This window comes from Camellia sinensis, chromosome 3 (genome assembly GCF_055761805.1).
Source record: "Camellia sinensis isolate YWXY chromosome 3, ASM5576180v1, whole genome shotgun sequence".
NCBI lineage: Eukaryota > Viridiplantae > Streptophyta > Magnoliopsida > Ericales > Theaceae > Camellia > Camellia sinensis.
In genome coordinates, this window is record NC_138963.1 from 107075472 (window position 1) to 107091600 (window position 16129).

General features: G+C 40.0%; 1 protein-coding gene across 1 annotated transcript; it reads left to right on the plus strand.

Moving 5' to 3' along the window:
- Positions 1 to 1962: 1962 nt before the first annotated feature.
- Positions 1963 to 15032, plus strand: LOC114272274 (putative sucrose transport protein SUC6). The gene is made up of 6 exons (XM_082917680.1): positions 1963 to 1972; positions 7633 to 8450; positions 13650 to 14066; positions 14452 to 14515; positions 14603 to 14646; positions 14886 to 15032. The coding sequence occupies exons 1-6, from the start codon at positions 1963 to 1965 to the stop codon at positions 15030 to 15032; spliced, it is 1500 nt and encodes a 499-aa protein (XP_082773806.1).
- Positions 15033 to 16129: the final 1097 nt, after the last annotated feature.

A 16129-nucleotide genomic window follows, 5' to 3' on the forward strand; every position in this document is an offset into this window, starting at 1 on the left:
TTCTCTATTGTTTTAAAGGTTAGAACAATTTAGGAAGAAGTTTGGGAGCCTCTCTCTTTATAATCCTCTCCCTAGATTTCTCTCTCTCTCTCTAAAAGCTTTTGTACTTAGAAGCTTGCATACCTCAATCTTTAACATATCAACCCTTAACAAGAGTGGTTCATCTTTGGGCTGAGGTTACTTGAAGCTCTCTTGGTGCCTCCTTAGAGCTCTTGAAGGTGATTTTTCTTGGTCTTGTTGCCTAAAAGTGTGTTGTGCTTCAAGAGGTATAACTCTCTCCCTTTAAGCTTGCTTTTCATACTTGCTTTGCCATCTTTCTCCACCATTTCAAGGCTGGTTTTGGCATGTAAAAAGTTCTATTTTTCAATCCTAAAAGTGGTGGTTTGAGCCTTTGTGAGTTAGGGGGTTGTCCCCCCCCTTTTGCTCTTTAGCTTATTAAGCTTTTTGCACCACTTCTCATCACCTTCAAATCAAAAATTTTGGCCCTTTTTACCACTGAAACTCAGAAGCTTTTTAGTGACAAAAACCATGTTTTGAGGTCCAAAATAGGAGGGGTTGGCCTCCCTCATTGTGTCTTGTTTGCATGAGTAGATAGCCTAACATGTGAGCATGTTTTTCTACCATTTTATGACTTGATCTCAGCATGTTTTTGTTATTTTTTTGACTTGTTTTACCTCTGTTTGGGGCTGGTTAAGTCACTTGAGGCTTGCTTTGTATGCTTGTAGTGCAATGGTGCTTAATAGTCTAGTTTGTGCTATGTATTAGCCTTTCATTCTAGCTCTTTCTAGCCTACTTCAAGCATGTTCTAGAACTTCATTTAAGTTGTTTTAGGACTTTTTTGAAGTGTTTGTCCCATGTGAGCTTTGTATTGCATAGCCATAGTGCAAATGCCTTCACTAGCTTAGTGTTTTAAGCCCTCTAATATGTTTTGCATGAGATCATTGCATGTTGTAGCATCATTTAACATGTGATTTCAGTGCATATATCTCTATCACACTCTCACATATATCACTTTTTCATTGATTTTGAGAGTCGTGTTTTGAGCCTAGCTTGCGAGCCAACACATGAGCATGTTTTTATAGCTTTTTGTGATTCAATTCCAGCATGATCTAGCCACTATTTTGGCATGTTTTAGCTTTGTCCAGAGCTGGTTTGGTCAATTGAGCTTGTTATTGCATGCCTCTAGTGTAGTGCTCTTCACTAGTTTTGATGTTTTTGGCTCCTAACATGTTGTACATGAGTTGTTTGCATGTTATAGTGTTATTTTTCATGCCATATCAGCATTGAAAATTCTATCACCTCCCTCTGTTCTTCACTTTTTATTTTTCTTTGAAAGTGGCCTTGAGCCCCTTGTTGGCTTGAGTGTGGAATTGAGGCTCTCATGCCTAATGGTTTTAACTCTCTCTTGAGAGTTCCTCCTAACCAACAGCATGAGACCTCTTTCATGCTCAAGGCTCTTGTGCCTTAAGCCATCTTTCCTATTAGAGGACTTTCACATTGGACTTCACTGGTTAGAGAATGGCTTGGTAATGTTAAAATGTGTAAAACAAGAATTGGACAAGAAAACACATGACTAAGATAAGCATGTTGTGTTTGCATTGCATTGTATTCAATCGGACGTTATATTGAACACAAGATAGATTGGTCCATTTCATACTTAAAGTGATGAAATGAGTCAATCTTCCTTTGTCTCCATAGCCTTTGATCATCCATGATAAGGTGGTGGTCAAGAGTCTTGTTTTGTGCATTTATTGAAATTGTGCAACTTGGATCTTTGGCCATCATGCATTGAAAGTGCTTGATTGGTGGTTTTGGATCTAAGAATACCACTCCTTTGATGTTTTGAGATAATAAGGAGGGGCATGGTACAAACATATCCTTGGAAAACCCTTCATTTTCCTCTGTCTGTGCTCTATTGCAGTGTGGCAATTTAGCACATCAGTGGCCGGCACTGGAACAATGATGGCCGACAGTGCTTCATCATTGGCTGGCAGAGCCTCTCTTTGGCCGGCAGATGGCCGGCAGCAAGCTCTCATGGCCGATAGGCCACTAGTGCATTTCTCAGCAGTGAATTGGTAAGGTGGAACAGAAAGTTCTTGGAGCAGCCCTGTAAACAGAGCCTCTCAAGAGCAAACCGGAAGGCGTTTCGGGGCGAAGACCGAGTGCATGCATCCTTCATTACCCGAGGCAGAGCTGAGGCTGCCTAGTTTAAATATCTTGCATGATTAGTTAGTTGTTTTAATTAACTAGTTTTCTTATTAGTTAAAGTGTTGTAATAATTAGTAAGTAGTTTACTAGTTATTCAATTGGTTGTGTAATAGTGAGTCTAATTAGTTTAATTAGATTTGTTGGTTAGCTTAGCTTAATTTATTCGGACCCTCCTTCGCGAGGGCGTATTGTTGTAATCAGTGTGCATGTGTGTGTGCACGTCTTCCAACCCCACGTTTTTCTCCCTTTTACTTAACTGCTTTCGATAGTTAGTTTAGGGCACGTTTTGATTAGCATACCTTATGCTTGCATGTTTGCATCATTCATTTGTATTGCATGCCCCGAGCTCAGCCCATCATTTAAACTGCATTATATTTCAATACACATTTTTGAATACGTGTATCAATTGTTGCATTCATATGCCATCTTAGATAGCCAAGCCTATTTAGTTGCATTATTGTATGTGTTGCATTAGGCATCTAGCATAGTTAGAATCATGCATTGTTTCTAGCTAGTTTTTGTTTTGGCTCAGAGTACACTATAAGTTTTACGCTTTAGCATACTTGCATGAGTGTGAGTATTGCCATGATAGCACGCTTGCCACGAGGCTATTTGCTTAAATGCTTAACTACATGAATATCTATAGGTAAAGGCTTGATTGTCTGAATTGGAACAACTTGATGATTGTGAGTTTTAAGCCCACTTTGCGAAGTGGCAAAATCATGTTTTAAGCCCAATTGAGGTGGCAAATCTGTGCTTTAGCCCACTTGAGGATGGCAATTTCAAACCATTTTCAAAAACAAACATGAGTTGTTTTGTTCCAATTCTCGTGATTGAATCTGTACTTGTATATGTGTGCCACATAGTAAAGTTAGCTAATAATCAGAATAAGAACACATGTGTTTATAAAACAACATATCATGCTTAGTAGAGGCTGATCCTTTGATCGGGTGAGCAGGGGTGCTCATTTCAGGACCTTTCCCTCTCGTACCCAAGTTCCCGAGCCAAGGCAACTTTGGTGATGACGGACACGTGGCCTTTGGCACGAGTCAGGGTTTCCTAAATTTTTCAAAAATAAAACATGTAGGTAGCGACTTTGTAATCTGGCAAAGCAGTCTAATTTTGACATTATTTGATTCAAAATCTGATTTTCCAAAATGATTTGCCGGATTGGACTCTTTGGTGCTTATTATTCTCACATTGCACGTTGTGAGATTAGATTCAGAATGGTGTCAGGAGTCCGAACTGTAGTAAGACCAATTTGTGCCTCTCCAAAAAGGGGGCGCGTGAAGAAAGTCGGGTCTACAATTTCTAGCGACTCTACTGGGGATTTAGGGAACTTGACTCAAACTCATGATATGTTGTTTTATGTACATTTATGTGTTTCTTTGCATTGCATTTACATAGGTGCGCCTAAGTCACAGTGTTTGCCATATGTTATTCCTGAACGGTTTGCCGGAGGTTTGCTTGAAAAAGCGTGCCATAAGGTGACCAATTGCGAGCTCTGCCATGATGGGAACACAAACCTCGGATCTGGACTACCGTTGTACCGTTTGATCCACCTTTCACTTCTCGATGTTTGGAGCGAGAGGTATATTAGGTGGTCTTGCTGAGGCACCCTTTTTTGACAATTTGACCTAGTTGCATATCGGAAGCCTTAGAAATTGTTCCAAACTAGGACAGGTTGCTCACCCGAATGCAGGATTGTTTGAAACCGCATGCGTGCATAGTGAAACCCTAGCTCCTGATGAAAGTAGGACAAGGAAACCTTACCCCACTATAGGGGTGTTTCGGCTCTTACTTGCTTGATATGTGCTGTTACGGTGTGTCTCTATAGGAATGTATGTATCAATTGCAAGTCTAGGTATCAGTCTGAGGACATCAGTGTTTGAGGGTATCAGTTTTTAGGTAGAAAATTTTGGGGCAGAATTCAGTAAAGAGCACAGTCATTCAACTATGCTCATACTATTGGGCAGAGATGCTGTCTGTTTTCTCTTTTGCAAGGTAGTCCTAGAACCATAGCTTCAGAAGGCTCCAATATCCCCTGGTACTCTAGACTTGTATCGATGGACTTTGTCAGCTCGGAATTGGTTCAGAAGCAACCTGTGTTTACCTCACCCCCACTGGTTACAAGACGAGGGAGGTTTAGGCAAAATTCACCAGTGCAGTTTCTACAGCAGTCACCCCTTAGTTCACCCGGGTCTAGTCTGGTCGAGGAACAATTGTCTGCATTCAGCTCAACACGAGATCAATCACCCATTCTCATGGCTCAGTATCCCCCAGCCAGTGTGGAAGAGCAGATACAGCACCTGCAACAGACAATCGAGGCACTGCAGCAAGACGCAGTTCGTCAAGCTGAGGTCACGGCTTGTTAAGCCGAAGTGATAACCCGACTACAACAACAACAGCCACAACCAGCCGCGGCTTCTGTATCTTATACACCACCCATGGGTAACCCGACACCCGGAGCCACTACCCATACTGCTAATGTCCAAGAGACTCAAGGCAATCCAGCGGAGCCAATCCTAGAACAAGCCTCAAAAGCTCCTGTCTATCAAACCGAAGCTCCATTTGAATTTGAGGTTGACCCAACTGCACTTCAGGTCAATAAACTAGAGAAGTTATTCAAACGAGCACAAGGAGTGAGCTGCATCCCGGATTTAGAGGACGGATATACTGAATCTGCAGTTACCTTACTGAAGCGATTTAAAATGCCGCATATCGACCGCTTCGATGGCTCTGAAGACCTAATGGTGCATCTCCACCTGTTTTCTGATATCCTGAGGCCAATGGGTTTGACCCCAGCCCAGAAGTTGTCTCTCTTCGGCTGAACCATGTCTGGGATAGCCGTAATCTGGTATGCTAAATTGGAAGACTCTGTGAAACAGAACTGGAAAGAGCTGGCTGAGGCCTTTATTGCTCAATACTCCTACAACACACAGATCGTGGTCATAACTCGTTATCTCGAAGTCACCCGCCAAGAGCCAAAGGAGGGTTTTTCAGAGTTTGTGACAAGATGGAGAGCAAAGGCCTCGATGGTGACTACAAGGCCTTCTGAAAAAGATCAGATCAGGATGATTGTTCGGAATCTACATGGCAAGTTGTTGCAGAGGATGATCGTTCTACCTCTATTTACTTTTTCAAACCTTCATAAAATGAGGGTTCAAATCGAGGATGCCATCAGACAAGGGATCTTTGCGGAAGATAATGAACCTTTGAAGAAGAACGTTGTTCGCAGTTCCAATGCTACTATTGATGGTAGCACATCTGCGAAATGCTCAAAAGTATAAACTATCACCACTTTCCTCAATGGCCAAAAACCAACTACTTCAACTCGGCCCCAAGCCCAAAATTTTCATCCTTTTTACATGAGTCTCTCTTAAGCTTTGAAAATGTTACAAGAAGAAGGGTACTTAGAGCTCCTAGAACCTCAACCCCTTCCAAATCCTCTTCCACCAAGATATGACCCAGCTAAATATTGTTTCTATCATCAACAGCATGGTCATGAGACAAACCGTTGCATCCGCCTCCGTCATAAGATTCAGGATTTTATTGACGAAGAGACCATGGCTCCACCAAAAGGACCTCAGGTTAGTGCTGACCCGTCACCTCTAAATCTCAATTTAATCCATACACTCTCATCCGCTTACAACCCCAGCATATGCATCACCCTGGCCCATCTACTCAAGCCTGAGGTGTTTATTCCAGAAAGTATGGACTTGTGTATGATGGATGCACCTGTATCCCAATCATCTCAAACCCATGAACCTACTACTTCTGAGCTAATAAGAATGATTGAAGATCTTCAGAGAACAGTGGCAAATCTGGCCTTTAGGATATTGGCTCCGTCATTGACCACATCACATGCCAGAAATTTCACGCCGAAAGGCTCCCTAATCTTCGGGCGAAAATGGCCAACCTGAAGCCATCCTAGGTTTGGGCAATGACGTGTCGACAACAATTGGGCTTTGCTCTGATATAGTGACCTGATCCCTTGACAAAGTGGAGGCAAGTGGTAAAAATAAGGTAGGGGCAAGCATTGGTCCCTTTGAACACCTTCAGTGGGCTGTTGAGGCTTTGAAAGCCGAAGGGCTGAACAAATAGCAAGTGCTTGCAGTTGTTGCAAAGACTGTGGATAACACATTTGTCATTCAAAATGAGAGCAGTCTGAATCGAAGAGCAAGCCGGGAGAAGGGTTGTCGTACCAAGAACACCCCCTTCAGCTCTGATCCTACACTCAAAAGAGATCATCAAACCTAGTCCGCACCTGCCAATCCCTTTGTTGGCACATCCAGAACTACCCCACAACCTGCAAAGTATCCAACCCGAAGACAGAGGGTCTTCAATCCCCTTTACATGACTTTGTCCAAAGCTCACACTATCCTTATAGGACAAGGCCATCTCAAGCCCCTTGAGTCTCGGCCTCTCCCAAATCCCCTTCCAGCTAAGCATGACACTGCCAAGTACTGTGCCTTCCATCAACAAGCCGGCCATGACACTAACATTTGTTTTCATCTTCGCCACGAAATACAAGATCTGATTGATAAAGAGGTCATTGTTGCACCAGGTCCTACAAAGTCTATCGGTACTGGATCGGTGAACTTGAGAGATAATGTGATTATGTGATCAGGGGATGAACCACCTGCTGATAGCGCTCATTTTACTCCAGATATGGGGATGGCACGCACTATTTTGAGCATTTGCGAATGCTGTTTACTTTACTTTCTGACTTGGGTATTGAGTCAGTTATGTTGTATTGTATTGAGTCTGTCTTGTTGTATTGAGTCAATCCTGTTGTGCTAGAGTCAGGTGATTTCGGAAGTGTTACCTCGGACGTCACTATCTTATTTTGTGTGTGTCTTTTACACTCTTTCTTTTGAGTCTGCTTCCGCCTTGGAGCCAGTTGTGCCAGAAGATCTGAATTAAAAGGCAGTGTTTTTCACCTACTTTTCTATGCCTTGAAATCATTGCATTGACCTAAGTTTTTCAAAACTTTTTAAACACTATGATGAAAACGAAAAGGAAGGAATTCCTTAGGATTTGCAAAATTTGCTCAATTGAGAGAAAGAGAGGCATGCTAAGCCCTTAATGAACGAAATCATATTTGTTAATGTGAATACTGAGAAGTTTCCTAACTTGATCCAGATTGATTCTACATCCTTGGTTGCAACTGTCGAAATTGTGTTTCTAAGTCAAATGCCAAAGGAATGGTAGTCCTTTAATATCTCCCTCACTTTCTCTCTCTCTCTCTCTCTCTCTCTCTCTCTCTCTCTTTACGTACATTATATATATACTTAGTGTTGTACCATAATGGATTCATCTCATCTCTAACATCTACAATCTGTATCATTTTTTTAATAAGGTAGTAGAGATTCAAAAGTCCTCGAGCCACAAGCAATCAGAGATAAGAGGGATCGTAGATAGTTCGTGTAAGTATGGAACATGCGGCTGTATTCAGCACAGCTTCCGAACATGATCCAGATGCACCATCAAGTCCTATCAGCAAGTTAATCCTTGTTTCCTCCATTGCTGCCGGTGTACAATTCGGTTGGGCTCTACAACTCTCCCTTTTGACACCATACGTACAAGTTTTAGGTGTCCCCCACACATGGTCAAGCTTCATTTGGCTTTGTGGCCCCCTATCTGGCTTGCTCGTCCAACCCACAGTCGGCTACTACAGCGACCACTGCACCTCCAAGTACGGTCGTCGCCGTCCATACATAGTAGCTGGTGCTATCCTCGTCGCCTTTGCCATCGTCCTTATTGGCTTTGCAGCTGATTTCGGCAGCATGTTAGGCGACTCTCTAACGCAAAGAACCAAACCTAGAGCAGTCGTTTTCTTCGTGATAGGATTTTGGATATTGGATGTTGCAAACAATACATTACAAGGCCCATGTCGGGCTTTTTTAGCAGATCTCTCAGGGAATAACCATTCCAAAATGAGCGCTGCAAATGCATTCTTTTCATTTTTCATGGCCGTCGGGAATGTCTTGGGTTATGCTGCCGGATCATACCCTAAACTATATCGCATCTTCCCATTCACAAAGACTGAAGCCTGTGATTTCTATTGTGCCAACCTCAAAACTTGCTTTATTTTCTCCATTGTCTTGCTAACAATCCTAACCACATTGGCTTGCACCTTAGTGAAAGAGGTACCGCTCTCGCCAATCAAGAAGGGTAAACAAATAGAAGGAGAAGAATCAAAACTATTTTTTAGCCAACTTGGGTCAGCAATGAAAGACATATTAAAGAGAATATGAATCTAATATTTCATTATACAACATATCTTCAACACAGGTATATTTATATACAACAAACTAATTGTAACTCTAGTTACTAGTTAACTAAGGTACAGTTAACTAAGGTATAGTTAACATAACAACTTTCTAACTAACTCACTATATGTAACATGTGTATTAATAGCTCTAACTGATTTGTAACAGATTTGGACAGCTTCTACTGTATAACTCTGCTGCAGAAATGAGCTTAGCTCTGTGGCTTTAACTGCAGCTCAACTTCTTTAACTGCAGCTCAACTTCTGTAGATATAGGCTGAGCTTCTGTAGATATAGGCTGAGCTGCTGCTGTAGCTTTATCATGCCCCCTCAAGCGGATGGGAGAGGGAAGAACCATAAGCTTGGACTGAAGATAAGTAAAGCGAGAAATAGACAGAGGTTTTGTAAAAATATCTGCCACCTGATCAGAAGTTGGAATATGACAAATGGAGAGTTGTTTTGCAGCTACCCGTTCTCTGACATAGTGATAATCCACCTCTATATGTTTAGTTCGGGCATGAAAAACAGGATTGGAAGACAGAGATATGGCAGCTATATTATCACACCATAAAGTAGGAGAAGGAGAAGGAACATGCAAATCAGAGAGAAGCATGCCAAGCCAGCTTAACTCAGCAGCAGTGTGAGCCAATGCTCTGTATTCAGCTTCAGTAGATGATCTAGCCACAGTAGGCTGCTTTTTAGCAGACCATGACACTAAATTTGGACCAAGAAAAACACAGAAGCCAGTAGTGGAACGTCTATCCAGTGAATTTCCAGCCCAATCCGAATCTGAAAAAGCATGGAGGGTAAGAGGCCCAGGACTAAACTGAAGACCATAGCCAAGAGTGCCTTTGAGATATCTGAGAAGCCGTTTAACCATAACAAAGTGTTGAACAAGAGGTTGGTGCATAAATTGACAAGCAAAATTGACTGCAAAAGAAATATCTGGTCTGGTGATGGTGAGATATTGAAGGCCTCCAACAATACTTCTGTAGAGAGAGGGGTTGGAACATGGTAAATGATCATTAGGAGAAGAAGAAGGTTTAAGAGCCATGGGAGAAGAGTATGGCTTGCAGTCAGCCATACCAGCTTTCACAAGCAACTCAGAAGCATACTTATGCTGAGATAAGAAATAGCCCATAGAAGATGAGGACACAGAGATACCAAGAAAGTAATTAAGCAACCCAAGCTCCTTCATAGCAAAAGCACCATGCATTTGATTAACCAAAGCAGTTATATAAGAAGAATCACTGCCAGTTAACAAGATATCATCAACATAAATGAGGAGAATTGTAATGGAATCTGCTGTCTTCTTGACAAACAAGGATGAATCACAATGACTAGAGAGAAAACCACAGGACAGTAAAAAGGAAGAAAAGGTAGAAAACCATGCCCGGGGAGCCTGTTTAAGACCATAAAGAGCCTTATGCAATTTGCAAACCAAATGAGGATGAGAAGCATCAATGAATCCTTGAGGTTGTTGCATATAGACTTCCTCCTCTAACACACCATGCAAAAATGCATTGGATATATCAAGCTGCCTAATAGACCATTGAAAATGCAGAGCTAAGGACAGAAGAACTCTGACTGTAGGTTGCTTTGCAACAGGGCTAAAAGTCTCATGATAATCAATGCCCTCAGTTTGAAGAAACCCTTTGGCGACAAGCCTAGCCTTATACCTAGCAATGGATCCATCTGAATTTCTTTTGAGTCTATAAACCCATTTGCAGCCAATAGCAAGTTTGTCTGGAGGTAAAGGCACAAGAGACCAAGTGCCTTGTCTTTGCAAAGCTTGAAACTCATCTAACATAGCTGCCTGCCATTCAGGAGATGCAACAGCAGCTTGAAAAGTAGCAGGTTCAGTAAGGGAAGAAGAAGTAGTGAGAAGGCAGCCAGCAGGGAGAGTGTGAGACTTAGACCTGGTGAGCATGGGATGAGTATTTGAAGTAGAAGAGGAAAAAGGTAAATCAATGGAGATTGAAGAAATGGGAATTGGTGGAACACAACCAGAAACTGCAACTGGTGCTGGTGCAGGAACAGAACCAGAACCTATAACTGCAACTGGTGCAGAAACATTATCAGCAACTTCAACATGGTCAGAACTAGACGGGGGAGACTCATGAGAAACAGACAGAACTGGAGCAGAGTGAGTAGGACTGACAATAGGGAGAGAAGAACATGTAGGTGGAGAAATAGAACAGGAATGGACTGAGCCAGTGGCAGGCCAAAAGAAAGTTTGCAGCTGAGAAAGTGAAGGAGGAATAGACTGAGCAGGAGAACTAGACTGAGACTGGAAGGGAAAGGTACATTCATCAAAAACAACATGCCTAGAAACAAAAATATGACCAGTAGTAACATCAAGACATCTATATCCTTTTGTAGAGGGAACATAACCAATAAAAACACAAGGGATAGATCTAGGCTGAAGTTTGTGATTTGTGTAAGGTCTAATCCAAGGAAAACACCTACAACCAAAAACTTTGAGAAAGGAGTAATCAGGTGAATAATGAAACAAAGTTTGAAAAGGGGTAAGATTACTAAGTTTGGAAGTGGGAAGTCTATTAATAAGAAGACTGAGGTGGCAAGAGCATCAAACCAATAGGACAAAGGAAGAGCAGATTGATGCATTAGGGCAATAGTAGTTTCAATTAAGTGCCTATGCTTCCTCTCAGCTACTCCATTCTGAGCAGGAGTATGAGGACAACTAAGTTGATGTTCAATGCCCTTAGCTTTTAAAAATTGCTGAAATTTATGTGCCAAATATTCCCCCCCATTATCACTTCTAAGGATTTGAAGCTTAGTGGTAAATTGAGTCTCAACAAAAACCTTGAATTCAACAAATTTAGAAAAGACCTCACTTTTGTAAGTCAACGGAAATAGCCAAGTGAATTTACTGTAATCATCAATAAAAAGAACATAGTACTTAAAATGGGAAACAGATGCATTAAAGGGTCCCCATACATCAGAATGAATAAGAGCCAATGGCTGATTTACAGTGGAATTGGAAAGATGAAATGGCAACCTATGACTCTTAGAAACACAGCAATGTGTGCACAGCTTATTATCATTAGAACTAGGTACATTAGTAGGTAACAAATTCTGAGATACAAGCACTTGTAGTTTATTACTAGAAGGATGACCTAATCTACTATGCCAAGTGCTCTTGCTGCAGGCAGAAGCAGTGGAAGTGTTGAAGCAAGTGGTGGAAGAAGTTCCAGGGACAACAGATGAAGCTGAGAGAGAGTAAAGACCTGCTGAGTGAGGACCTCTATGAAGAATTTGCTTGGAAAACTTATCCTGTATAATGAAACAATCAGCATCAAAAGTAATGGTGCAGTTGTTATCTTTTATGAATTGATGAACTGACAAAAGATTGGTAGAAATGGAAGGAACATGAAGCAAATTATGAAGGTGAAAAGAAGTACTTGGTGTAGGAAGCAAACCATTTCCAGTGTGATGAATGGGCAGAGTAGAACCATCTCCTATAGTAACATGATCAGAACCTTGATAAGGCTGAAATTGAGGGAAATTATTAAGATCATTGGTGAAATGAGTTGTTGCTCCAGAATCTAAGAACCAATTGGAATCAGGGACAGATGCAGCATAGGCAGACTGATATTCTGGGACAGATGCAGCAGAAGTGGTTGAAGAAGAAGAGGCAACATAGGCCTTAGACTGTGATCCTTTTCCTTGTAAAGAGGAGGAGTGAAAAGTTTGATCCATTCTGTGCCAGCAATCCATGGCTGAGTGGTTTGATTTGCCACAAATTTGACAAATCAGTCCATGTTGGTCTGAATGATGAAAAGATGATCTGCCTTGGCCTCCACCTCTGCCTTGGCCTCCACCTCTGCCTTGTCCTCCACCTCTATAGGTGTTACCTTGTCCTCCACCTCTGTAAGTATTTTGATAAAATCTGCCTGAATTTCCTGAGTTGTTACTTTTAGAACCATCTCTGGTGTAACCTCTAGAATTCCCTCTAGAATAAGTTCTGTTAGCAGCATAAGCAAATGGGAGGTCTGCTGTATGTGTTTGTTTCAGGAAGCCTTCAATGTGAATAGATTCAGAACATAATAAGGAAGACAAGGCAGCAATAGAGATAGGTTCAGATCTGGTATGGATGGATGTTTTAAAGGCATTGTATTCATCAGGTAATCCATTCAGAGTAAGTAAAACCAGATCTTCATCATGAATTGGTGAGCCAGCAAGACTTAATTGATCAGCAATAGTCTTGATTTGACAGAGATATTCCTCCATTGTGGAATTCTTCTTGGTAAGATGACTAAGCTTAGTCTTCAATTGATGGACATGTGACCTAGACAAGGAGGTGAATTGTGCAGCTAATGTAGTCCACACAGCATGACTAGTGATACAATGAAGAACAGAGGTATATATGGATGAAGATAGTGTAGCAGTAAGGCAACTGAGTAAATGTGCATCAATAGTGATCCAGTCTGTGTATTCTGGATTTACTACAGCATTACAACTCTCATCAAGAACTGTGGAAGAAGGACAGATCTTTGAGCCATCAACAAATCCAAGGAGATTTGTAGCTCGTAAGATGTGTTGGAATTGACTTCTCCATATCAGATAATTTGTAGACTCAAGTTTTATTGGAACAAATGACTTCAGATTGGAAATGAGCAGAGTGAGATTGGAAGGTAAAGAAGAACTGGTAGTTATACCAGATGAAGAAGCTGCCATTGTTGTTGATCTTGCTGGAAGATCTGCCATTGCAGATTCTTGATGAAAATTCACCATTGATAGATTGAAGAGGAAGCTTTTAATGCTCACAAGAGCTATGTGGCTCTGATACCATAAAGAGAATATGAATCTAATATTTCATTATACAACATATCTTCAACACAGGTATATTTATATACAACAAACTAATTGTAACTCTAGTTACTAGTTAACTAAGGTACAGTTAACTAAGGTATAGTTAACATAACAACTTTCTAACTAACTCACTATATGTAACATGTGTATTAATAGCTCTAACTGATTTGTAACAGATTTGGACAGCTTCTACTGTATAACTCTGCTGCAGAAATGAGCTTAGCTCTGTGGCTTTAACTACAGCTCAACTTCTTTAACTGCAGCTCAACTTCTGTAGATATAGGCTGAGCTTCTGTAGATATAGGCTGAGCTGCTGCTGTAGCTTTATCACATATCAAGACCCATGATGCTTCTTCTTGTGGTAACAAGCTTGAACTGGATCGGTTGGTTCCCATTCATATTGTACGATACAGATTGGGTGGGAAGGGAAATATATGGAGGAAAAGCAGATGGAACAGTTGTAGAAGCAAAGTTGTATGATCAAGGCGTGAGTGTAGGATCAATGGGACTAATGTTGTATGCAGTGATTCTAGGATTCATGTCACTAGCCATCGAGCCTATGGCCCGTTGCCTTGGCGATGTTAAGCGGGTATGGGGTATTGGAAACTTGATACTAGCAGTTTGCCTGGTACTGACGTTGTGGGTCAGTAAGATGGCTGAGAATGCTAGGAATGGCATCCCTAAGCCCCCTCCTGGTGTCAAAAACTTTGCCTTGGCTATTTTTGGTGTGATGGGTATCCCACAAGCGGTTAGTTCCTTTCAAAGTGCTTTATACCACGCACCATGCTTGTCTAGATTTCAATTTTCAAATACAAAATGCTAGACACATCGAACATATGGATGGATAGGACATTAGAGGATTTGCTGGTGGGTTCACACCTCAAAAAACTTGTCCATTAATATATTTTTTGATTGGTATAGTATTTAGTTTATGTATTCCTAGACTTACTATTTCAAAAAATGATTCAAACAATTTGAGTTTACAAAATTTATCATAAAGATTTAGAGTTCTAAATTGCACATTTAAACATATCCATTTTAATGTCCATAACAAAAAATAATAATAATTCAAACTGAAAAGATCTTCATTTCGGTTATGAGAGTCGAATTTATTGTTTTTCACTTATGTGCAGGTTACTTTTAGCATTCCATTTGCTCTCGCTTCAATTTTTTCCAACGCGTCTGGAGCTGGTCAAGGTGAGTTTTATACTTACTTTAAATTAATATTGTCGTTATTTAGACTTTTGATCCCCGTAACAGAATCTTAATCTTTGAATTTCATAGGACTTTCTTTGGGACTGTTGAATATTTCAATTTGTATACCACAGGTGAGATTCCACTACAAATCCTACATGCATCAATTAGTTGCTTATTTCCATCATAGCATTATCACTAAGCCATGGTCTTAATCATTAGAATGGAAAAAAAAAAAAAACTTTATGTATCCTGAAAAAGTAATCTAATAAATACTTTAAATGAAACAGATCATAATGTTGCGCTTGTCAAAATAATTTTTATTATTGATCTTAATGTTGGGCATGATTTTGGTTACATAATGTTAAAACAGTTGATCGTAGCTGTGATTATTGGACCATTGGATGCTGCATTCGGAGGTGGTAACTTGCCTGGCTTTGTGATGGGTGCCATTTCAGCTGCAATAAGTGGGGTTTGTGCCTTCACTATACTTCCAAATTCATCTCATATACAAGACTGAGGAGCCCTTGAACATGCTGGATACATGGATAGGCTAGTGTACCATTTGGATCTTGAGGAAGTGCATGGGGGCATTGCCAGTAACAAAGCTAGGGAGATCAGCTTTTAAGGATGGCGATAGAATAAGTTTTGGAACACAAAAACATTTTACTTTAACATTTTATTTCAGTGTTTGGTTTATGTGATTGTAACAGAACTAAAGTTTATAATATAAACTTTTTTTCGACATCGTTTGAAAATTGAGGGCATTGATCGATTCACAAAGTGACTATCTCTTCATGGAGTTATGGCACCACCTGATGGTGGTGATAGCAAAGTTTTGAAAGAATATGGGGAATCAATAAGACCAAATGACGTCCAGATTTATAAGCAACAGTAGCACTTTGTGCCGAAGCTAGGACTTTGTGCTGAAATGTAAAAAGGCAAAAAAATATAAGGTAATTACAAATACACCTTCTGAAATTTTCTTAAAATATGAATTGTTCTCTGAGGTTTTAAAAATTACAAATGCCTTCCTATAAAAATTTTTATTTAATAACATTAATTAAAAAATAAAATTTCTAACTGTTCACATATACAATAATAAAACTATCTGAATTATTAATTGAAATAAAATTTTAACATTATTAAAAATTATTAATTAACTTGATACTTTATTAATAAAAGTACCTATTTGTTATGAAATTAGAAACATTAGGGGCATAATGTAATTTCTAAAATTACAGGGGATAATTTATAATTCAAGTAAATCTCAGGAACGTGTTTATAATTTACCCAAATATATATATATATATATATATTAATGCAAATTGATCTAGCATTTACCAATTTTAATTAGCATGTTTATTTTATTTTTATTTTATTTATTTATTTATTTATTTTTTTATCCAACTTATCTCTCAATTTTGGTATTGTCGGGAGACTGAACTTATGTTTTTGCGCACACTACACAAGTTATATTTTAAGCTTCCGTTGCCCCCCTAGCAAGCATATGAATTCATATTCTAACAAACAAAACATTGTATAATTGCAAGTCGGGATGAAGGTGGAATAAAATAAGGGGAGATTGACTAGTAAGTCTCATATTTTAAATATATA

Excerpts from the sequence above, each read along its gene's own strand:
- LOC114272274 (XM_082917680.1), top strand. Across the intron at positions 14,516-14,602 it reads CGCGTCTGGAGCTGGTCAAG|GACTTTCTTTGGGACTGTTG; the intron begins GTGAGTTTTATA and ends TGAATTTCATAG. Across the intron at positions 14,647-14,885 it reads TTTCAATTTGTATACCACAG|TTGATCGTAGCTGTGATTAT; the intron begins GTGAGATTCCAC and ends ATGTTAAAACAG.